This window comes from Liolophura sinensis, chromosome 8 (genome assembly GCF_032854445.1).
Source record: "Liolophura sinensis isolate JHLJ2023 chromosome 8, CUHK_Ljap_v2, whole genome shotgun sequence".
NCBI classification, from domain to species: Eukaryota; Metazoa; Mollusca; class Polyplacophora; order Chitonida; family Chitonidae; genus Liolophura; species Liolophura sinensis.
This window is the reverse complement of record NC_088302.1, coordinates 38,599,337-38,624,692: the sequence shown is the minus strand read 5'-3', so window position 1 is coordinate 38,624,692 and position 25,356 is coordinate 38,599,337. Positions and strand designations below refer to the sequence as shown.

The following is a 25,356-nucleotide window of genomic DNA, read 5'->3' as shown; positions in this document are numbered from 1 at the left end:
GAAGCAGTGAAAATTTCTAGTCACAGTATGGGACTGAATCATGTGGCCGAAAACATAAACTCAAGCACCTTCATCCACTTGGCCACAACACCTAATGATTTATAGAGTGGAACTCCTTAGCAGCCAGCCAGGGCGGTTAGCGAGCTAGCACAGCACAATGACCCAGGAGGCTCTCACCAACGCGATCGAGCTCACTACGAGCTTCTCCGGTTGTATGTGGGAAGGTCTGCCGGCAACCTGGTTCCCCCCGGGCTATGTCCGGTGAGGTCAGGTTGGGGTTGGAGACCAGCTTCACACATATATCTCTCCTGTAATTCCAGAGGACTTTAGTTTTACTCTTACCATCTACATGAAAACTACCGGTGATTTATGCAAACAATATTCATAAGATAAATTACTTTTTTATTTACAAGATATGGATTTATAGACATCCAACACATACAAATCATTATAATTTGTATACTTTCATAGTATGTACAAACATTAAATATTTATTCAACAAACCATAAATGTATATATATTACCAAAGTGGCCCGCCACCCTGCAACGGGCAAGGCTCTTAAAACGAAACCATTATCCCCACAAAAAAAGAAATATCTTCTCATCATTAACAAATGTGTGTATATTACTGTTACAAAAATACAGTTACCTATACAAAAGAAAAAGATTGACGTGTATCTCTATCACATCTCAAACTCAGTATCTCAAAGTACATGTCCCCATCCACAACGTGAAATGAGCTACTGAGTAATATCTGGACACACGAAACGAACCACTGATTAAAGGTGCTCACTGGTCCGGATTTCTACCTGTCATAGGGTGGGTTGGATTAAAAGAGACTTGATTTAAGGTAATTTTTAAAACTCGATATTTTGCCTGGTTTTTCTTTTTCATCATTGCAAGTAAAGCTTCAACAACCTACCACGCGTTAAGATTAGATAGATCTAATTTATTTATTTACTTGATTCTTGCTTAGTACCAAACTCAAGAGGATAGACGTATTATAAGTTAAATTTCTTGAGCACTAAAGCAAACTAAAGCATTATAATAAAGTTTGAAATTTTGATTAAAATCAAACACCACTTCATGAAAGAATTCCCCAGTAACTACTTTCTGTCTGCCTTACAAAGCTAGAGCTGTTACTTTAACTAGCGATGTCATTAACAAGTAATACCAGTTCACGAATATGCCAAACCAAAAAGTACACTGGGGAAAAGTAACTAAGTATACCGCATGTAAATTCCAATATTACATCTTTAAATTAATTATAAAGCTGAATCAATCATGTCAATCAGACATGAATTGTTCATGAACCTCCAGTTATAAATGTTTTATGATCCAATTCGACTCCCTCTTATCTCATTGTATCATTATTGTGTGCATAAAACTGAAATAAGTGTGATTCGAGACATCGCGTATATGATGAAAAATGGCCTGACTAGATCAAGTTTGCTGGAATTTACCATAAATGATATGACTTGGAAGACAAACTTCAAAAAGTGTTGTCAAACAGATCTACTTTTCATGACGCTCGAATTCTCTATTTTAGAATCACAGTAACACAATTCTTATCAGCAATTTCTTAGTGTTGGCAACTGATAATAATCAAAGAAAAAGACACAGAGCCGCAAAAAAAAAGGAAAATCAATGCATTTTAAGTTTATGTATTTTTTATGATATGTCTATTAAACTGTGAATAAAACTGGCATTCGAATCCTACAATCATTGTGCATCCACAAACAGCTTACACTTTGATTCCAACCATGATCAAAACTTCTTGGTAAAAAACTCCATGATACGTGAATTCAAATCTGCCCTTGGCATTACATGATGTGTTGGGGTATGTATATACATGACAATGTATAAGTACACGCAATCCAATCGAAAGTAACATCAGGTCAAAAATTTAATCTGCTGGAAGATGGAGCAAACGTCTGAAAGCTGCATAAAAAGACTTGACGTCTTCAATTCAATAATACATAAATAAAACTCAAAATCCACGTAAACTGTCATAGAATTTTCGGGGTTAAGCTGTGTTCACAGGGTGATGGTTACACATCAAGAGGAATACAAATGTATTCCCATTTGACAAAGTACATATGTCTTTCCAACAAATCACACTTTTTGAACACAACAGTATAACTTGGTCCCTCATGATATGATATACAGGACACAATGTAGAACTGCCACTCTCTCTAAAAATATGTATTTTGTTTCCAAAAAACATCTTAAACACTATGGACTGTGACTATTGCTTTTCATTTCGTTTTCATCTCATATATAATCATGATATTCTAACCACTATTAATACCTGTATTAATGAATACTTCTGTATTTCCAGTTGTGTAAATGGGTCGACTTTTACCAAATTTTACCAAAATCCTTTACCAAAAACTGGCTTATACCAAGGTGAAAGTTAAATGTACGTAAAGGCCCAAGCTCATAAAGCTACCAAGACCCAGTTTATGATCATAAATGCATTAAAGGCATAACTAAATATAGCTCTTTAGTCAGGATATGATAAACACATTTCCTATGCCTTTGACTTTTAATGACAGGTGCTATGGGGGAAATCTGTTGTTTGATGACTGACTTTATTATTATTATCAGTAGAATCTACTGCAGATTAATCAGAGGTTTAGACCCAGGTAAATTCTTATAGTACAACACATCATCCGACTGCAGTTTGAGTATGGTGAGAAAATCTCTCTCCATGAGCTGGTTGTTCAAAAGTGTATTAGGACTTAAGACCAGCAGTAACATACTATAGAACTTCTACTGAAAATAGTATATCCTCCATTAATGTTTAAATTTAAATGTTTTATGGTGAAACAATAATGTGTGCAGCACCAAGGCAATGCTAATAATGTTAAGTAGGAAAAGGCGTGATGGATTTCAGATCTGACGTAAATATTACTAATAACAAAGTCGAGGCATCACCATATCAAAGTCAAAGGTTTCACAAGCTTTTGATCCACATGCCGATATCTGTATCAAGAAACCTTTGACATGTACATTTACATGGTGATGCCTTGACTTCAATATTGGTCTTACTGAGCCCATGCATGAGTCTTACGCAGTATATAATTGTATGTATGTCCCTAAACTACTGTGTCCTCGAACGGAGCGATGTTAATGTTCCCCAGGGTCTGATGGGATATATGTACTATAAAGCTTACTGGCAATAATATATCCACTGCAAGTCTGGTGTCAATGTTTAGTAGGGACAGTTGTGGTTGTGTTAAACTGTGACTGTTGAGCTCCAGTTGCCCGGGAAGATTTCTGTCACCCCTGTGGTCTCATTGAACTTAGTCACTAAGGGTACTATATGGACGTGTTCAGTTTCTCCACCCAGCCTCTTGAGGGCGTCCCATGTACCCAATATTGCTCTGTGGAGAGAAAACTGGGTATTAGAGCCTTGTTGCCAGATAACATATGGTATTAGTACATTCCAAGATATGATGAATGACAGATAATGGCCCACTGCCCAACACCACAGTAATTAACAGAGAACTTTGACCTATTTTTTGTTTATTTATTTGACTGGTGTTTTACGCCTTACTCAAAAATATTTCACTTACACGATGGCAGCCAGTATTATGGTTGGACGAAACTGGGCAGAGCCCAGGGGAAAGCCATGACTTTCCGCAGGTTGCTGGAAGACCTTCCCACACTTTGACCTATTAAATCTAGTTAAATCTTGGCTTGTTTTTAATTATAATAATTACATTTAGAGATTTTGTTGCCTTCCTGGATGATGCCACTTCGCTCGCATAAATAAAGGAGAAACATTTATTGTTACGAATGAAGCGATGATATAGTTTACAAGTATTCTTAACTATTTTGCAACCAGATTTTGAACATTTTATTCCAAAAATGATTTTCTTATTACCCACAATTATTTGAAACCAGTATTACTATTTACATGACAAACTTGTGTACACTTTATCTTATCTCTAATTATTATAAGAATGCCCAGGTTAAAAAGGGTATGCTTCATTCAAATCAAATAATTTATATTCAGGATCAATTAATAACTTATATTTTGTAGCAAGGCTACTACAGATCTCGCCTGCAGGAGACACATGAATGCAAAAAATTCAGCTCATTACATAAACAACTGAAATCATGAATTTGGTAATTTATAGTAATTAATATGCACATAGAGCATCAGTGATGGACCATTCCCCCTTGTGTAATTGTGCTTAATATGCATGTAAAACTTCAGGCCCATACATACTTTTACAGTACTTTTTGAGATACGATCCCTAACATTTTGTTTCTAATACACTGACTCTAATACACAATTCACTAAGTCATGAACTCAGTAATTTATGGTATTTAACATGTACACATCAAATCAACGATGGAATATCCCCCTTGTGCAACTGTGCTCCACATGTGTGCAAAACCCTGATCACAATACCTGCAGTACTTTTTAGGATACCACCCCTAACATTTTGTTTAACATTGCTTTCCCTGTTATTGGATGCTGACGTTCAGGGTACCACATAAACTACAGTGAGCTAAAAATATCACACTTCATAGTCAAGTGTATATTTTGCTACTCTTCATTAATATTACTCAAAGACTTAAATACTCACCCGACAATTCCTAGACAGATGAAAAATATATCCAGAGCTAAAGCTGACTTTGATAATGACCTACAAAATGTGAAAAAGCTGTTTTATGGCATGTCCAAAAAATTATATATTTATCTATTTATTTGATTGGAGTTTCACACCATACTCAAGAATTTTTCACTTGTACGATGGCAACCATCATTATGGTCGGAGGAAACTGGGCAGTGCCTGGGCGAAATGTACAACCATCCGCAGGTTGCTGACAGGCCCTCCCGTGTACAGCCAGACAGGAAGCCAGCATGAGCTGAACATAAAACGTTTCACTTCTATACTGCTGGTAGGGGCTATTGTGTCATAGCACTGGAAGCTGAAAAAGTATCCAAGATAGCCATCAAAATTTGAAATATTTTATTAAACTTAAGGTTTGACAAGGTAAATTTCACAAAACCTTTTTCTGGATAAGCAAATGATTTTTGAAGCATACATGTCAATCTTCCAGATGCCCATCATATGTTCACTTCACATGTACATTAACTTCACTTCCACTGCTAACAAATTTTGGATGAATTGCCAAGTGCAGGCCATGAGGATGGAAGTGTCTGTTAATCTTTAAAATGTAACCTATGTCTTCTAATTTTTGGGACCCCTGGTCTGCTCATTTTAGCCAATATATATCTAATCACAGTAGGAATACTGAGTTTCTTTTATCTCACATGGTTAGACCATCTAATGAACAACATGCTCATATCTTTACTATTCCAAAAGGTTGGTAAAGAAATGTAATATTCTCCTTTCCACACTTCTAATAACTGTCCCAAAAATTAGAAGAAATAGGGTAAGCAATCCTTTTTACCCAAAGAATGTGCAACCTGCAGTTTAATAAATGAACTGGTCTGCAGGATGAAAAAAGAATTAAAAAAAACTACATCAAAGGTCAAGAATGCGTGATAGCGGAACTGAAAATGAGATATGAAAATGCAGGGAAATTACTATTTAAAAAAGATATTCAAAAAAAGGCTGCGTTAAATGTTAAATAGCTTTATCTCTATGAAGATAAACAAATTGTTGTCCCACATAGCTCGACATCCCCTTAATCTTGATCATTGTTAAGAAGGTGTACACGCTGCAGCATACTAACAGTTCAAGTTGAGAATTTGTTTAAAAAGAAAGATAACATAACCTGAGTTATTTATGAAGCAAAGAGGAACAGACTTTTATGGACATTAACATTTTTCATGACTTGCTTGATAACTTTTACTCAGGAATTCTCACACAGCCATGGGATGCACTATGTTAGAGCAACTGCAAACATGACGTGGAGTCACTCATACACCAGGCACACAGTTATGGTTAAAAGGCAGAACAGGGTTCAGGTGATCTAAGTAGAAATACTGCACGCTTGATTGGTTAACAGTGATAACATTGTGGCACTTTCAACTGTCTCAATGTGCGTCATTTTAGTTACTTTGAACTGCGATATCTCGGTTGTGCAACATCAGAAAGGTAAATAGTGATGGTTTTTGTGTTTCCTGTGGGATACTTTGTTGATGTATATATACACTTGGTTCAATGATGACTTCTTTAAAACAACAAAAAAAAAATTTCATATGCAAGATTCTCACCCCTTGAACAGCTTGAGATGAAATGCGCCAGGCAGTACAAAGGCCAGCAGACTGCAGCATGTGGCCCCTATCAGAGCCATCAGGTGTGCAAAATTTGGTATCATGGATACAATACAACCTGTCAACAGCACCAGCACCAAGCGCAGCACATTCTGTAACAAGGTAAACAACTCAATCACAGTGGAATTTATTGCCCAAGTATACGTAAACAACTCATTCACAGTGGAATTTATGGCCTAAGTACAGGCAAACAACTCATTCAGAGTGGAATTTATGACCCAAGTACAGGTAAACAACTCAATCATGGTGGAATTTATGGCTCACGCACAGGTAAACAACTCATTCACACTGGAATTTATGGCCCAAATACAGGTAAACAACTCATCATTCACACTGGAATTTATGGCCCAAGCACAGGTAAACAACTCATTCATGGTGGAATTTATGGCTCACATACAGATAAAGAAATCATTCACAGTGGAATTTAGGTTCAAACACAGGTAAACAACTCATTCACACACAGTGGAATTTATGGCTCAAGCACAGGTAAACAACTCAATCATGGTGAAATTTATGGCTATCGTACAGGTAAAGAAATCATTCACAGTGGAATTTATGGCTCAAGCACAGGTAAACAACTCAATTATGGTGGAATTTATGGCTCCCGTACAGGTAAAGAAATCATTCACAGTGGAATTTATGGCTCAAGCACAGCTAAACAAACTCATTAATGGTGAAATTTATGGCTCACGCACAGGTAAATAACTCATTCACACTGGAAGTTATGGCTTGAGCACAGGTAAACAACTTATTCACACTGGAAGTTATGGCTCAAGCACTGTGGCTGATTATTTGTTTGACTGATGCTTATGCTATACAGAATATAGCCCTTATACAGCAGAGTTCTCTTTTACATGACCCAACACCATCCATAGGTTGCTGGCAGACACCTGGCAGTTTTTTCTAACTGGGACTAATATAATATTATACTAATAAGTTAGTTCCAGGTTCTAACCAGATGGCAGCCCTAACAGGTGACACAAAATGTACATGTAGCAATCTGTACCGCTTATGCCCATTTGACAATATATTGCAGATGTACTAGGGCAATGACAAAAAGACAGTAGTGTTTATCTAATACAGTTCCAGACACATTTGCATTATGGAATATTTGCTGTCGGACCATGTTGTTCCAAGCTGAGTTAAAAACATTCACTGTAAATCTTCAACCTTTTCAACCCCAAATCACTTTTTTCAGTGGAATTTATTGATGTGTTTGTGTCATTCGGGAGATGCAAGCTTCATAAAACTGTGATAATCATTTCTCTACACCCCATAGTTCTCTCAGAATGTTTCAAAATACTGGCTGCTGAGTTGGTTGAAAAGAATGAAGAATTAGGGTAAATAGTCTCTACTGCGAAGCTGCGGTGCTTGTGAACTATCTCTTTGCCTTTACGAGCACAACTATATAGAAATGGTGACGAATTACAGAAAAGAGCAAGAAGAGTACATCCCTTGAACTGGCTTGATCTAGAAGGATTACTTTTCCCATTACAGGCATGGTATGGATTATCACAAAAGTGACCTGTCCACTGACTTACCCCTGCACAGATTCGAGTCTCTGCTGATGGAAGGAAGTGGCCCTCAAGTATCTTCACCACAGGAAATATCATGACTGAAACAGCAATATTAAGGGATTTCTCACCACTGCAACATTTCCAAAACCGGACACTAATGCTACCCCATTCTTATGGGCTGTCTGCAAATATACATGTTAAACTGAGATGGCCTTTCATAACACAATGAGTGTGTCATGCAGCACACTGGCATACATTAACCTCCCAAAATAATATCATTTCATGCCTTTCATTTCTACAAATATGTCAGATTTGCTTTTATGATTTATATACACGTGAAATATCGAAATTTCCTGCAGAGATAAAAGTCTTATTTTGCACAGTTTATAAATGTTTTTACATTTTTGATATTTTACACGCAGGTGCCATGACATGGAAAAAAATACATTTGTTTCATGACGTTTCAATCTGAGCTCAGTGGTATGACGTCATGATACCTGTACAGTACACTTTTACATTCCTACATCATGCAACAATAAGACATGGTGTCAAAAATGAAAAGCTTTGAAAAACCTATGTCAACTAAGCTTGCCGCTGACTGATCTAAAATGCATAACCTTCGAGGAGGGAGTGATAGAGAACGGCACAAATTTTTCTTTTTTGGGGGTAGAATAGACTGTAACACCCTAGTTTTGGTATCTGTTAAGTAACAAGATACAGCTGAACTTGTTTTGTACCTCGTCAAATCCCTTGAATGCTGTGCATTCTTGGGATTTCACTTGGTACACAACAACGTTCACATGTATTCGGTTACACAACAAACACTGCTATCCTTAAACCACTTCCGTAGTCATGCTGATATATTCCACGTTCTATGACTATACATCTGAAATACACAATTTGTGACTCTTTTACCCATTCACTCCATTAGGATAAAACAAATTGCTCAAGGATGATTATGGCTTAATGCCACATCGGCAATATTTCAGCCATATCGTGGCGATAAATTGCTCAAGAGCCTTTGGGTAAGAGTTTTGCCATTTGAGCCAGAGATATATGCACATTATATCAGTAATGGAGATGTTTAATTTGAGGTTTAATGTGCCACTTCAGTGTATTTCATGTCTCAGACACTACCTTGTTCCTAGACCAGTCAAAGCATATAAATGACACCTTGCTGACCTGTAGGCCTATCACATTTATACATGTACACTATTTATATAGGGCTTTCTTAAAGTATCAAGATATCAAGTCCTTTACAAGTTATATAGTAATTCCAAAAACTTACCACAATTGTTTTCACAAACAAGACAATCCATCACATAATAATGCTGTAATATTACATGCTTTTACTTTTAACAAATTCCAGGGCTGTGTTTTACATACCTGGGTAGGTGAAGAAAAGTGCCAGGCAGAGACAGCTCTTGACAATCATGGCGATGTCCAGGGACTCACCTGTCATCAAAAAACACTGTGGACATTAAATCATACAGGTATGTCTGGTTATACACAGGTGAGTAGAGATGTTAGATTTGTACCATCAGACATGGGGTCTGTCACACAGTTGTTAGCAATCATACAGCTACATCTGGTTATACACAGGTGAGTAGAGAGGTTAGATCTCTACAACCTGACACAAGGTGTCAATATCACAGTCATTTCAGCCATGTTAGTCATTAACTTATCAAGCAGCCACACAAGAAACAGGTTACTTCTGAGATGGTTCAAACAGATTAGTTATCTCCCTTTATTCAGAACTGTTTTTGCACACAAATGTACCAAGCAGAATGCACAAGTGTTTTCAATACATGCAAAGCAAGTGAAAGAATTCAGATCAAAATAGCACATTAACCTTTTGTGGCCCTTCACAAAATGCAGTGTTTAAGCAGGGGGAAGGAACTGATTGTTCACAAATATAAAAAGCCTGAATTTCTGTTTATTTGATTAGGCCTATCACTTAATATCAAACTCAAGCGTTTTCCACTTGTACAATGGAGGTCAGTTCTGTAGGTGATTTAAACCAGAGTGCCCAGGGTAAACCAGAGTGCCCAGGGTAAACCAGAGTGCCCAGGGTAAATCAGAGTGCCCAGGGTAAACCAGCAAACGGTGCAAAGTTAATGATAAACTCTCTCAAGTATGATTCACGCCACAATGGTGAAAGAGAAAATAGTCTTTGATGAAAAAACTGGAGCTGATAAGGCATTAAATTCCATCTTGAGCTTGGACTAATGAAGCAGCAGTTGGGATTAGCTTATCTTACTAATATCAGCACTGTCATGCCCCCTAGTTAGATTTACATGTAAGAGAGATATCAACATTAGCCTAGACTAAAGCCTAGGGGCCTCCGTGGCTCAGTCGGTTAGCGTGCTATCGCAGCGTAATGACCCAGAAGCCTCTCACCAATGCGGTCGCTGTGAGTTCAAGACCAGCTCATGCTGCCTTCCTCCCCGGCCGTACGCGGGAAGGTCTTCCAGCAACCTGCAGATGGTCGTGGGTTTCCCCCGGTTTCCACCCACCATAATGCTGGCCGCCATCGTATAAGTGAGATATTCTTGAGTGCGGCGTAAAACACCAATCAAAAAAAAAAAAAAAAAAAAAAATCTAGACTAAAACCCTATGGTTTATGTGGGTTCAGTATCAGTTTTTGGCGGGAAATTGGTTGATTTCCTCCCTCTCATTGCTCCTGTGGCCCTGGTGACAAGAACTGGTCAAAGACGCACATGTTTGTGCAGTCTTATGGTCACTGAAGACACTTGTTGTCCAACAATATGGCATCACAAAAAGAAAGAAAGAGAAACTTGCCAAAGAACAGTGGTTTCCTTTACTCAATAAACTGCCTGGCGTCATACAAGTGAAAAAGTCTTCAGGCTGGTGTTTAGCAATAATAAATTTGAAATAATCAAGTGAATTAATCACTTAATGATCACTTTTGAGCAACCAGTCTCAGGTATTAACGGTATCTGGCCTACAGGTGGCCAGACAGGACTCAATCAAAGCAGATATCAGCACGGCACTACTGGTGGCTGAAACGATTTGCAATCTTGATTATACAAATCTAAATGCATATCTAATTTCTAAGTTTTCAAAAGATTTGCTTATACTTCAGTGTACATGCAACTTGCAAGCCACAGAAGAAACGTTACCTTTTGGCAAATTCAATGTGATGATTGCATTGGTCTCAACACCAAAGGACTGAAAAAAAAAAATAAAACAGGAAAGTTCATTATCATAACAATGCAGAAAACTACAAGCCAATGAAAAGAGAAAAGTATTCCTTCTTGATTAATTATTCCATTGAGACAATTTAAACTTGCAAACTTGAACTCTTTTCTTAAAACAAGTCACACAGAGAAATGACAAAACCGGCTCTTTTGCTTGAGGAGATCATAGTGTTACAAGCACTTATAACCTACCATGCCAACATTATGTCTTCAATACTGTTTGTTAAACATACACAATATAATAACTTAACAAGCGCTTTGTGCAAAAGTGCACTTAAAAGGACTTGATATTAAAAGGCATAAAATAAGAAAAATGACGATATGAAAGCTTGGGGCATTCTAAGTCCTATTCAATGACTAATCTGCTCCAAGATTTTGAAAGTCATGTAATCACAAAGATGGATATACAAATTCCACGATTATTTGTTTATTTATTTGACTGGTGTTTTATACCGTACTCACTACTATTTCACTTATACGAGGGCGGCCAGCATTACTATGGGGGAAAACCACGACCATCCTCAGGTTGCTGGCTGACTTTCCCACGTACGGCCAAAGAGGAAGCCAGCATGAGCTGGACTTGAACTCACAGTGACCGCATTGGTGAGAGGCTTCTGGGTCTTTATGCTGTGCTAACAACCTGAACCACGGAGGCCCCCAATTCAAGGATTACCATTCTTCACAAATGTGTCATTCACAATGACTTATGCATTTTAATTATGCATTTCATTTTAATACAAGCATATGCATATGCATATTACTCTTTTGAGCTGGTTCTGCTAAATACAGAAGTTACACTTGATTCCTACCTTGCCCTAGGCCTATCCTATCCAAAAAAAGGTCAATAGAGTACAGAAATACAGTATGTATTTATACTTTTATTTTTGAATCAAATCAAGAAATAAAAATTCTTACCATGTAACCACACATCCCAAAAGAAATGTACAGCACTGTCACAATAGCTAATGTAATAATAAAATATCTGAAAATAAAAGAAGTAAATTATTCAATCAAATCAACAGGAGAGCAAGTAAATGTAGATGTTTATCTGACGAATTCGCTTATACTATCTGAGCCGTAGGTGGGAAGGTCTGTCAGCAACCTGTGGATGGTCTGTCAGCAACCTGTGGATGGTCGTGGGTTTCCCCCAGGCTCTGCCCGGTTTCCATAATGCTGGCCGCCGTCGTATAAGGGAAATATTCTTGAGAACGGCGTAAAACACCAATCAAATAAATAAAATAAATATACTATCTGAACTATTCAACTAAAATGCATGTATGGACCCTAACAAGTGCAGGTTAAAATGCAATATGAGTATTAATATTAAAAGATTTATCTTGATTTACCTAAAGTAATTAAACTCAATATTCTCTGCCTCAATTATGAATCCCTCATATACATGATGGTGATCACACATATCATGTAAGACACCGTACCTTCTAAATTTATGTCTGATTTCCTGAGAAACAGAAGCCTCCAGGTTGAGAATCAGGCCTTGGCCCTGAAATTATAAACTCCAAATTATAGCTCCTGAGATTGATCAAAATACACGGCACAACAGAACGGTTTAATTAAACCTTGATACTAGATATATCAAGTCTGAGGAAAAACAAAAACTCATAAAAGGAAAAAAAGAATAGCATTTAAGTACTATGAAGATTATCTTTAATTCTAGCCAAGATTAAAATGCATTAAAGTTATGCAACCAGTACACTGTATAATAATAAGATGTAAGGTTTTTTTTACATATCTTATTGCTCAAGAACATTTAAACCTAAGAGGGTCGACATATTTATCCGTTTTGTTTGCTGATCATCATTTGCTTTGCTGGTCAAATTCATTTGAAAGAAATACAATACAGTAGATAAAAACAGATACATTCAAAGTGGCAAATAAATATGCAAATGACGCAGAGTCAAGAAAAGGCATGAATGACAAGAAAACCTGAATAAAACCACTGCACCTTAGATATTGTGCACCTGACAACCTCTATGTTCATGAGCTGAAAAGAACACAACTGAACCAATAGGGACTGAACTCAGTGATCTCGTATCTCAACTAGTAGCAATGCTACTCGACCACCTATGCTAAAGGGCAGACTGAATTATTACAGATATAATGATTCCCAGAACTCACCTCATAGCAATACATTGCTATAGCCAGGAAAAATGGAAATCCCTTCAACCTGATCTTCTTGGGATGTATTCTGCAAAATTAGACAGTAATTATTTATTTTACTTATCTGATTGATGTTTTACGCCGTACTAAAGAATATTTCACTTACATGTATATGATGGTGGCCAGCATTATGGTGGGAGGAAATCAAGCAGGGCCCGGGGGAAACCCGAGACGGTCTGCAGGTTGTGGACAGACCTTCTGAACAAACGACTGGGGAAAAAGCCTGCATGAGAAGGACTTGAACTTACACTGACCACATTGGTGAGAGACTCCTGAATGCTTGTGCTGTGATAGCATGTTAACCACTTGGCCATAGACTCCCCAAGTAGAAAGTAGGTACGCTGACTATTAAATCATGCTCATGATGACATCAAAGCTATATACAAGTATTATAACTTCAGAGTAAGTGACATTTATAGGTAGAATTCTGTAGCTGTTGTATACTTACTCGATGTTATGAAAATGCTCAAAATCGAACCAGAAAACAACACTGAAGGCCAGGAAGATGGACATCTGTGCAAACATGCTGAAAAATGATAAAAACCTAAGTAACACTTTCACATTTGTATTTTCTTAAATCTGTCATTATTTTACTCAACACAATATTGTAGCTAAATGTAAACATCCTTTAACAATGGGATTTTCAAACTGTAATGTATCAAGCACAATCTGGGTACTGTTACTTACCCTAATTGCTCAACCTTTTCACATACAAAAGAGCAACAATTTATGCACATTTTAAATTTTATTATCGAGACAAAACTACACTGATTGAATTAGCCAATATCAGGGCTTTACAAAAGGTGTAATTTTATAAGTCTACAATGAATATTACTTTCAGAATATGCTTGAATAAACATTTAGCAAACATGAGAACGGTTGAAGAATGACTGTAGTGTGTGGTTTAAAGATATGCCTTATATCTTTACATGCTTGGGTTGACAGTAACTTTCAACACTGTTTCAGTTACACCACACCTACTGTATCACTTTGAACAATGGACACAACTTGCTAATATTTATTTGACTCTTCATTTGGTAAGTGTTTCAAGCTTTACTCAGTAAGTTTTACTTATATGACAACAGTTAGGTTGTGTCTCCTTGAATGATGGTCACAGCCATCAAGTATTTATACCTGTATATTATTTGATTAGCATGTAATGCCTTTCTCAGTCACTTTTACTTTTATTACAACAGTTAGGCTGTATCTGACATTTAGATTTTGAAGAAACAGGAGAAAACCGGAGTACTGCATTTCACATAAAGTTTGGTGTGTAAAACCACGCTTCAGAAGCTTAAATATCAAATACTTTTGATACCTAACAAGAAATTAATCAAACTTCACAAAAAATACTCTTGTTTTTTAACCCTTTAAGGTGGACGAATCAGAATAAAGGAAAATGTGTCACATGAAAAATGATGAACTTGATGAAAAATGCAAAAAAAAGTACTTTGCCAGGTACATGTATCTGATTTACAGTTGCAACCCAACTAGCCATAGTTAGATTAGAACCTGCAGCCTCACTGGCCAGGGGTTGATCTGCTGTAGCAAAAACACTGTTATAGCCACATGTGACAAAAGCCTTTATCAATGCTTAAAATACAAAGACAGATGCACATATGAGCTTTTGAGGGACACACCTTGATATGGCCAGACTACTGAGATGGCGGAGAAGGGTTAACAAGTACAGCGGGGGTAACAGGATCAACAACCAGTGGATTCTGAAATGACATAAACCAGTAAAACAGAGTAAACAAACTAAGCACTGAAATGCTTTAAGGTACTTGTGTTTAACTGATGACCATGGCCAAACTAAAAAGTTACTGTTTTAAATAATTTACTTATTTACTTGGTTTCTGTTTTAGGCTGCACTGAAGGATATTTCACTTGTATGGCGGTGGCCAGCATTAGGGGAGGAAATCCGCAGGGTAATGGCAGATCTTCCCACCTTTGGCCGGAGAGGAAGCCAACATTAGCTGGACTTGAACTCACAGCAACTCCATTGGTGACAGGCTACCCAGTCATTATGCTGCATTGGCGTGCTAACCACCTCGGCCATGAAGCCCCCCACCTCCTCCCCAGTCACTGTTTTAATATTTAACACAAACTTCATATATAGTTACTTGTACATACATGTATAAAATGGTACAAACAACTGTCTCATCATATTAAGTCAGAAAAATATGTGCACACTGAAGAACTAATTTCTTTCATAGAAGTTTCCACAGAATTTAGCTATGTATACCTTTTATATATACAGATGAGTTTATTAATAAAATTCCAGAATTTTCTACGGAACAATGCATAACAACTTACAGCTTCATTCCATGTAAGTAGTCCGAGAGATTTTCTGAGATAAAAATGAGATATGCACACACAAAACCTGAAACAGAAGTACAGAACTATTTAAAAAGTGGGTGCGAAGCAAAATATTTAATAAAAGTATTAAAATTTATAACCAAAGGTGAAAGTTCTACATTTTCTCTGATTACTGGCTGAAATGGTTTAAATGATACAGTTTTGTGCTGTTATCTCTAATACATCATGTGGTCAGGGTTTATGGGTTGACAAACACACCATCTTTCTGATGGAAATACACATGTTGGCGGCAGGTATGAGCTCATTCTCACCTAGCAACTTCATTGGCTAGGCGTCTAAACGGAGGAATTCTAAAATGTTTAGTGAAAATAGCCGGTGGAATTTAATGAACAGTCAACTAAAACAGAATAAAATATTGATAGCTGAATTTTGAAGTTTATTCAGTGTTTAGCATATTATTATCTCGTAGATAATATGGATTATTGTCAGGCACTTCTGTGGAATGTAACGTATTCAATATCATGAAAATCTGACAGCTGTTTATGAACACTTGTGACTCTTCACACAACTGTTTAGGCTACACATGTTTTGTCCCTTATATCAGGGACACACTATAGGAAGATTGTTTGTCTCCACCCACAAAATATGCTGGCGATATTCACAGCATAGTTGCAAACACACTAGGTAGATTTTTTCAGAAATCATGGTCAGTAAGTTATGTCACGTGACCTAGTAAATCATGTGACACAATGACACAATTAAATGTTGTTTGATTGGTCATCTCGATCATCGAAATTCGCTGAAACGGACATACTAAATGGACAGATGGCATGGCATGCATATTTCTTTGCTAGTATCTCTGACATGTTTGATACAAGTGGATTTTGAAGCGGTTAACGTTGCCTGCGAAATATGCTGTCACAGGTGTGGAAACACTAGACAGATTTTTAGAAATTCTCAAAATACGCCTGTACAAGTGAAAACATTTGTCTAGTGTATCCTCGGCTTTACTCAAGAACATTGCATTTAGTTTAGTGCTACTTCAGTGTCAAGACCTATATTTCTTACAAGCAGAGTGAAATGATAAGAATGGAGATGGTCTGAATTGCTTCACTAAATCTTAAAAAAAGTTTGCATTGTATTAAAACCATAGTTTCGGAGAATAATTATAAAGAAACTGAAGTTTTCTCTCATTCCAATTTTACCTGGAGTGGTGTGCTGTCATGCAAGAACATTTGTTGTCACCCATCGTGACGTATAGCCACAAATGACGTCGTGCGTTCAAACACTCATGACATAATTCCAACATAATTGTGTTACTCGACGCCATATCTGCCCGATTCGTCCTCACATAAGGAATATTGCCACATCACGAGAAAATTTTACAGAAACATGTTAGAGGACTTTTCACTTAGTATAAATAGGTGTTAAATAGTATTATTCATCGTAAAGGTTTTTGAACAGTGGTGTTAGCTCTGTTCCGTAGGGTTTCCTTCATATAATTTTAATATTTCCGTCTGCAAAAACTTGGTTTCAGAGGTATTTTAGCACTCAAGAATATTTCGCTTATGACAGCAGCCAACATTCTGGTGAGAGGAAACCGGCCAGAGCCTGGTAGAAATTCATGACCATCCACTGGTTGCTGGCAGACCTTCCCACAAAATGGACAGACAAGAAGAAGGCATGAATTGGACTTGAGCTCACAACAACTGCAGTGTTGGGAGGCTCCTGGGTCATTACGCTGTGCTGGCATGCTAAACCCCATCGCAAGGCCCTGCTATGGCAATAACAATAGGCCTACCTTAATCCTTCAACCTTTCCAACCAATATTGTGATCCAGATTCTGACACATTCTGAGAGCGGTATGGGTTGTAGAGAAATAATCTGCACAGTTTTATGAACAAATCATTCTAGAGTTTTTCATAATAATTGTATGCATAAATTCCACTGAAAAAGGTAATTTAGAGGTTGAAAAGGTTGAACATTTAGGGTTATTCAGCAACGACGCTAAACAACAACAGGTTCGTTATTTTTCCCTCCTCTACAACCACGGCAAAATACATAAGCTGTCATTGATCCTTGTCACTTTTACGTGTATGCACACCTGGTAACAATCAATCTCAGTCCCTGTTTCAGTTAGTAAAGCTGGCATACAAGGACATGTATTTGTATGCATATATCAGCCAGTGATAGGTAAGAAGACACCCTGAAACACCCACTGTCACATATGCTAACTACAATTGATAAATCAATAACTCTACAACACATAGCATATCAATTCAGATATTCTATCTAATCTGTATCTAACTTTACAAAGTTTACACAGTCCATGCTCTTTCAGTCTGTTAGTTTGCCTTGGTATTTAATATTGCTTGTATCATATTTTTTGCCCTTTATCACAATGCATCCTAAATCTATACCTAACTATTTTTGTTCACACTGACACACAGTGATCTCTTGCGAATTTAAAAAAAAAAACCCACACAACTACACGTACAAGTAGATCTTGGTGGTTTATAAATACATGTAGCTATATTTTTATAAATCTTTCCTCTGCAGTTATCTTTGGTCATTACTGTTTCATGAAACTATACTGATGCTACTGGCAAAAAATAGACAAAGTTGGCCAACACTTTTAAAGATATTACCAAGTAGGCCTACTACATATATAATTAGAAGAGTAGTCAAGATACCTCAAGATGCTATCATTTAAATACATAAAATTGGCAAACATTTTGAAATATTTCCATTACTTTGTTACAACAATATCAAGTACGTACAAGCCCTTAAAATTTAGAAGATCGTAACATTACACACATTTTATGTCCACTTTCCTGTTTGTGAGATATCATGTCCACTTTCCTGTTTGTGAGATAACATGTCCACTTTCCTGTTTGTGAGATATCATGTCTACCCGGTTGTTTGTGAAATAACATGTTCCCCAACCTGTTTGTGAGAAAACACGTCCACCCGCCTGTTTGTGAAATACCATGCTCCCCAACCTGTTTGTGAGAAAACACGTCCACCCGCCTGTGTGTGAAATAACATGCTCCCCAACCTGTTTGTGAGAAAACACGTCCACCCGCCTGTTTGTGAAATAACATGCTCCCCAACCTGTTTGTGAGAAAACACGTCCACCCACCTGTTTGTGAAATAACATGCTCCCCAACCTGTTTGTGAGAAAACACGTCCACCCACCTGTTTGTGAAATAACATGCTCCCCAACCTGTTTGTGAGAAAACACGTCCACCCACAGGTTCATGACAAAACATGTCCACCCACCTGTTTGTGAGATAACAATGGCCGCATCCACAATCAGAAGACCAGTTCGCCCAAATGCATAGTAACCTGCAAAAAACACAGCATTAAATTTGACAAATCCTTTGAAAACAAATCATAAATGACATCATGAAACATCATACTTTGATTCGTTACATAATAACTACTTTTCATAAAATGTGAAAATAATCTACCTTTTAATAAATAAACATTGTGTACTGTACAATATGTATAGTCGCTTACTCACCCAAAGAGCCATAGCCTATGTCTTCTCCAGGGGCCTGACAAAAAAAAAAAAACAAAAAAAAATGACTGACTGATTTTTGTTTAGCGCTACATTTTTACAAGCTCAATGGCAAATCAGTTTTAAAGTGATGGAAACCAGGGCTAACGGGGTAAACCACTAACCTTTGGAAAGTCACTCACAAACTTTCTTAAGTGTGACATACATGTACAGATTTGCTGTGACAAACTTAACACAAGAGCCAGCTATACAGTAACCTTAAACGTGAAATTAGTTTCTGAGGCATGAAACTTCAAACAGTGGGACCTCTGTATGCATTTTGTAGGTTTATATATCAAGACAGTAACAACTGCAGAAATGTCCAGAGATCTTAAATGATATTGATGTTTTTCAGTTTAGATAGGCATTTTTTGTTGGCTGAAATCGATTCCATTAGGGGATTCTCAAATGTTCTTTATACAGTATAACAAAAACTACTTTATACAGCATAACAAAAACTACTTTATACAGCATAATAAAAACTACTTTATACAGCATACTTTATACAGCATAACAAAAACTACTTTATACAGCATAAAAAAACTACTTTATACAGCATAAAAAAAAATATACAAAATATTCATCCTGGGCTTTCAAAATCAGTACACAAAGTTAATATCCATCCTGAATGTAAGTCTTCTAAAAGCTGCTTTAACTGAAAACCTCCCATTAGCCATTTCAGAGGTATCACCTAAATGAACCTTGCTCCCAAAAACTTGCCACTTTACAGGGCCTCAAGGAAGGTAATTCAGGGAGGCCCTATTTGGGCAGGCCAGAAGAGCATGAGTGGACTTACCACAGGTTTGGATGGCTCTTCAACGGACACCTCTCTGTCTTTTTGGGGCAGAAGGTCCACTGAATCTTCGGGCAGGTATTCCTCTATAGCACTTAGCACCCCAGAGCCATTCAGAAAATCTTTCCTCCTCTTGGATTTGTAATCCTTGGAAGGATGCTGCTTCTCTAGCAGGCGGTACTTGCAATCAATCAACAACAACATCGCCTTCACACTACAACAGCAACAAAAACCAAAGATTTATTTCTCTCCGTTATATTTATGCGTCGCGGGCATGTAGTATTTATTTATTTATTTAATTGTTGTTTTACACTGTTCTAAAGGGTATTTCACCATTTCATAATGACGGTGGAAGGAAATTGGGCAGTGCTCGGGGGAAACCTACAACCATCCGCAAGTTGCTGGAAGATCTTCTCATTTACATGTACGACTGAAGAGAAATTCAACTTAAGCTGGATTCATGGCCACCACGTTGGCGTGAGGCTCCTGTGATTGTGCTGACTAGCTCCACGTGGCCATGGAGGCACCCTAAAGAGGAAAAGTATGTAGTAGAGCATACAGGTACATGTAGAAAAATGTCTTTAATCTATTCTTCTTTTAACATAGGAAGTATTTTTTACACAAGTACAGTTACAAACATTCTTTTCTTTCTCCTTTCCATCAAATTTTCAGGTATTTAATGTCTAATTCAAAGTTCTAACCTGCCAAATGTGCCAGATCAAGTGATATGGCTCTTGCTGGCTTGGTTTAGGAAATTTTGCTATTACCAATTTTCCACTGGCTTAATACAGTGCTCTGGAAATGAGGGGAGGGTGAGGGGCCAGAGGAAGACTGATTTATAATGATAGCTCATTTCATTCACGTTAAGAGCTCAAGATAGCATCAAAATGATCCAAGGTCATCACAAAGACAAGGTATTCAAAAAGGGCAAGTAGCTGGCTGTAGACAGCTGTCTACTGCCGTACCCCTAGCTGCCTACTTTTAATATTCTTCCTCTTTAAATTAATAGTAACTGTGGCATAATTACTTTCAATTCAGCCACCTACTTTTGAGCTCTGACCTCCTTCTCCAATTCTAAATGAAAACCCTGCAGGATCCTTTAATCCTGAACATGCTCAAGATGGCAGATTCATAAATGACTGTCTGTTGTATTTATCTACATATACTTTCTTCTTGTTCTACAATGTTTTTGAGCCTACCTGTTATACATTTCAATGGATGACTTCTATTTCTGTCAAGGTTATCACTCAGGTGGTCAACATTTTGACCCATGATCCACCTTATAGAGCCACTGTTTTTCGTGAAGTTAGAAAAGTTTTACAATCAAAACGATCATTTTCGGGACTTTACGTGTTTCTGAAAGTTCCTTTTTACAATTCCAACTTTACATGTTTCTCACTGTATTCAGGAATATTACAGTTTACGATGGCAGCCATCATTATGATGGGAGGGGAAACTTGGCAACCCATGACTATCTGTAGATTGCTGCCACACCTTCCCACAAACAACTGGACACGTGCAAACATTATCTATAGATAGAAATAAACACAGAAGTTATATAAAGATCTTTATATAACTTCTGTGTTTATTTCTGGTAGACTTATACTGCACAGCTCAAACAAATTTACACTTTAGAAACTAAATTTATCTTCAAAAATGTCTTCATATATAAACATCTGCATCAAGTTTTGTTATTTGTCTCTCTTCGCTCTTGTTTCTGTGTGTACTACCTCTTCAAATGTCTCTCCATCCACTTCTTTTTCTGTATTCATTATACAACTGTATTCATTTGTGTTACTCTCAAAGAGCAGATTATCTGTCACAACCATATGCACCTGTCACTGGAAATCAATATTTGAGATCACAGGATATAACACACCTTTGTCACTGCAACATCTGGCAAACCTACAACTATTTTTTAAAAATTTTCCAAACTGCTAACATATGCACATATAAGACTTTACTGTAATTCTTCAACCTTTTCACATGGTTGCAATATGGACTTATTCTTCATGCACTGATCAACCCGACCAATGCAATCTTGACCCCAAAATTAAACTAAGAAGATTCATAAACCACACTTAAAAGTTGCTCTTTCATAGGCAAAAAGGTTGAGTAATTGGGGTAGTCAGTGTATAAATCCAGAAAGCTTTTGGATGGGAACAGTGCCTTCTACTGAGTACACACATCTCCTGAATATATTAACATCAGCCTGTGTACATTAGTTACAGATTATATTTTCTCAAACTATGTAAGCATATAAGGTAGTGAGAATATGAACACTAGCTGTTGTGGCCATCAGCAATATTCTTAACTGACATAAAACTTTAACCAATGTAGCTATGAGCTTGTAAGCAAGTAAGTCTAACCTCACTGACACATTGCACAACTTCCCTTCGGAATAATTTTCTCATGATACAGTCCCTTACTTTATAAATACAGGTGCGTCTGAAGCAATTTGAAAAAGGTACGGCCATCGGTCTACTATCCCAGCACAAAAGGCAAGGGTGGAGATGCCCTAAAATCGTTTATAGTGTTTTTATTTTTCACATAGATCCAGAGTAGTCTCATGTGCTTAACGGTCTACAGTACACATACGTGTGCTTATGAAAAGTCGTACGGCCATGGCTGCTTCAAATGTCACTGAAGTAAAGTGAGCTAAAAGTAAAGCCTATAATTGAAAAACATGAACCAAAAAAATCTTACAATCCCTCAACAATGTATACTAAAGAGATTGCTTATTTTTCAGTTGGTGAGTGCTGAAAACAAAGCTTCTTATCTGGGGTCAGGCACACGTACAGCTTGTGCGCGGATCAGTTTAAAGGGACTGGAGCAAGGGGACTTACCTCAGAGCTCCTACAACAGCCATGATGACAGCACCCTCAATGATCCCAGCCTGCCAACACAAAACATTACGAGTATAGTCATCAAGGTGATATCATTTGTGTCATATAACATATTTCAATGAAATGGAAACACATTTAACTCACTAAATTTAAAATTTTTTTGTTTTTTTATTCCTGAAGACATTTTGATGCTTAGCAGTCTGATAGGTCAAGTTTTATTAATTTTTTTAAAATGTTCAAACCTATTTCTACACCAAATAAACATATTGTTAGCGCTGCCTCAGTTTAAATGCCCTGCCAAAAACACTTGAAATCACACCCCAATTAGTAATAGTATATACAAACACTGGGTCACCCAGTCTTTGGTCTATGATTCCCATAAGCTGAGGACCAAACCAAAGGCAGTAACAAGACTGCCAATTCTGAAGTGTAAGCATGACATTACTTGGATTTGAACTGCTGCCTCTTGTCAGTGAGATGGACGCTCTTTGCCCTGCACCACTCCACTGAGTTTACGTGACTGAGTGGGGTATCATGTCTGTTGTTTTTTGGCACAACAGAGTTTGAAATATACAATTAAGCTATCTGCAGTGTGATATCACAAGTCATATAAGGGTGAAAGTCATGTTAAACCCTAAGCAAACCAATTCACCCCATGTTAGCCCATTTAACACAAAATGTACCTATAATGGTTTGAGATGTTATCTCTGATAGCAAATAAATATCACAATTATCACAAGGCAACTACCCTATTTCTTCTAATTTTTGGGACATGTAGTCTGTTCTTTTTAGACAATGTACATGTAATTGTAGCAGAAATATTTAGTTTCTTTTCCCTTAGATGGCTACACCAACTAATAACCAATGTAGTCAGCATGGTTGTCAATTTACTAAATCATGTTTTTCCATAATGTAAACCAATTCAATGGAACAAATGATTAAGTAGACTACCCTGAAAATGGGGGAATAACCACTGTCAATGATATAATTGCAACTAGTAAAATCATGATGAATTCAAAGGGTTCAAATAAACTGAAGGTAATTTAAAACCATTTGGCTCCTAAATTTCTGTATTAATTTGGCTCCCTGGAGTCCCACTTAACTGTATATTCCAAGGAGCCAACTTGGATGCCCAGCAAAAAGATCACAGACTACAAACTTTATAATGTCCACACTTTATCATTAAGTCTTACAAATGATAATGATAAATGATCCACATGTATATGTATGTATATATATGTAATAGTAATATTTTAACTTACAAAAAATAAGTAAACACAAAGAAAAATGTAATAAAACGTACACTCACTGATATATCGTCAAATACTGAAAACCAAGTCAAATACAATACACTAACACACTAGGTGCAGTCTACGTGGCCAGTCAAGTGGAGATTCGCAGGTACATAAACTTCAAACTTACCTCTTTGAAGGCATAAGGCAAACCCAAGACACCAGCCCCTATGAAAGATATAAACAAGTTAGCAAATATTTTCAATGGGTTGGCGGTTCCCACGCCTGATTTAAGTTCCCCGGACATGGTGACGATGAAAAGTGTCACTTCTTCATTCCGGTGTACCTCTCACACGTTGTAACAGAACGAAAACATTACATATTCCGTCTCTTAATTATACCCCAGTCAGATGCCGTACACAACAAATCTAACGTCATGCCGGCACTCGTACGTTTCATTTTATGGGCTCAATACGACCTTTGTATCACCGTTTCCCCAAGGCAGATATTTACATTTTCCACACATGATTACCTCATTTAACATCTACATTTAACAAACGGCACAAATTATAGCTTTGTTCAGACTCGATTGAGTGAAAGCTTTGGGTATACACTCGTACTTTAAGTTACAAATATTCTACGTCACCATTAGGTGTGCACTTGTGGATTAAGACTACGGGTATTTTATGTCCAGGTAGACCGTACAATTGACAGCTAGACAAAACACATGGTGACTTGCAGACGGATAAACTGATAAAAGCTTGTCCGATTTACCTGAGTAGAAGAACGGGCTGATGCCGGCATCCTGCTGGGATTGTGACGTCGTTTGAAGAAGCCGTGACAAGTTTATTGCTGAGTGTGAAACAGGTAATGTAATCAAACCACATGTTCCTTGACGTGACCCAAGCTGTCTCGTCGCTAACCCTCTCACTGGTTTCACTTTTAATTGACGGGGACAAAATGTGCAACCTGGGACGAATGTAGCAGTGGTCTGTTGTATTCGTTGCAGATGAAACTGAAAATCTGGAGTGACCCTGAATTCTAATGATCTCGATTAGCCTACTAGTACAGGTAAAATTAGGATGGTCAACATTGACCAGGAGCTGTATTACAACACATTAACAAATATATGCAAAGTTTCTTCTTGTTTCATGAAATAAAAAGTCAGTGGGGAGGCGATAAATGTTTTTAAACCCATGAGGTGGCACTAGTGCGAAACAAGACACTGAACCATTGTTCAAAAGATGATTATAACCGTCTACAATTTAATGGGTTTTAAAATTATTTTTAATTAGTTTCTGTTGTCTTTAATGTGACGTCATCTTGATGAGCCAAGAAAGGATGACTTAATGCTAATAAAATGGTGCCAAGGTCTTCCTGGCAGACGGGTCCCAGTCGCTAGTCACCAAATTCTGGAAAAACA

At 37.3% G+C, this 25,356-nt stretch overlaps 1 protein-coding gene across 1 annotated transcript; it reads right to left on the bottom strand.

Moving 5' to 3' along the window:
- Positions 1–391: 391 nt before the first annotated feature.
- LOC135472479 (uncharacterized) lies at positions 392–24,277 on the bottom strand. The gene is made up of 17 exons (XM_064751998.1): positions 24,124–24,277; positions 22,702–22,751; positions 19,859–20,069; positions 19,027–19,060; positions 18,783–18,848; positions 15,498–15,564; positions 14,822–14,902; positions 13,630–13,707; positions 13,140–13,209; positions 12,440–12,504; positions 11,919–11,985; positions 10,926–10,974; positions 9,169–9,237; positions 7,807–7,880; positions 6,206–6,357; positions 4,605–4,664; positions 392–3,389 (listed from the first exon to the last, which is right to left on the bottom strand). The coding sequence occupies exons 1-17, from the start codon at positions 24,238–24,240 to the stop codon at positions 3,242–3,244; spliced, it is 1,458 nt and encodes a 485-aa protein (XP_064608068.1). The 5' UTR covers positions 24,241–24,277; the 3' UTR covers positions 392–3,241.
- Between the last annotated feature and the right edge of the window lie 1,079 nt (positions 24,278–25,356).

Bases quoted from the DNA above. Each gene is read 5' to 3' on its own strand.
- LOC135472479 (XM_064751998.1), bottom strand. From the start codon at position 24,240: ATGTCCGGGGAACTTAAATCAGGCGTGGGAACCGCCAACCCATTGAAA. The intron at 22,752-24,123 runs GTAAGTTTGAAG...TTGTGTTGGCAG, and splicing joins TGCCTTATGCCTTCAAAGAG to GCTGGGATCATTGAGGGTGC. The intron at 14,903-15,497 runs GTAAGTTGTTAT...ATGTCATTTCAG, and splicing joins TACTTACATGGAATGAAGCT to AATCCACTGGTTGTTGATCC.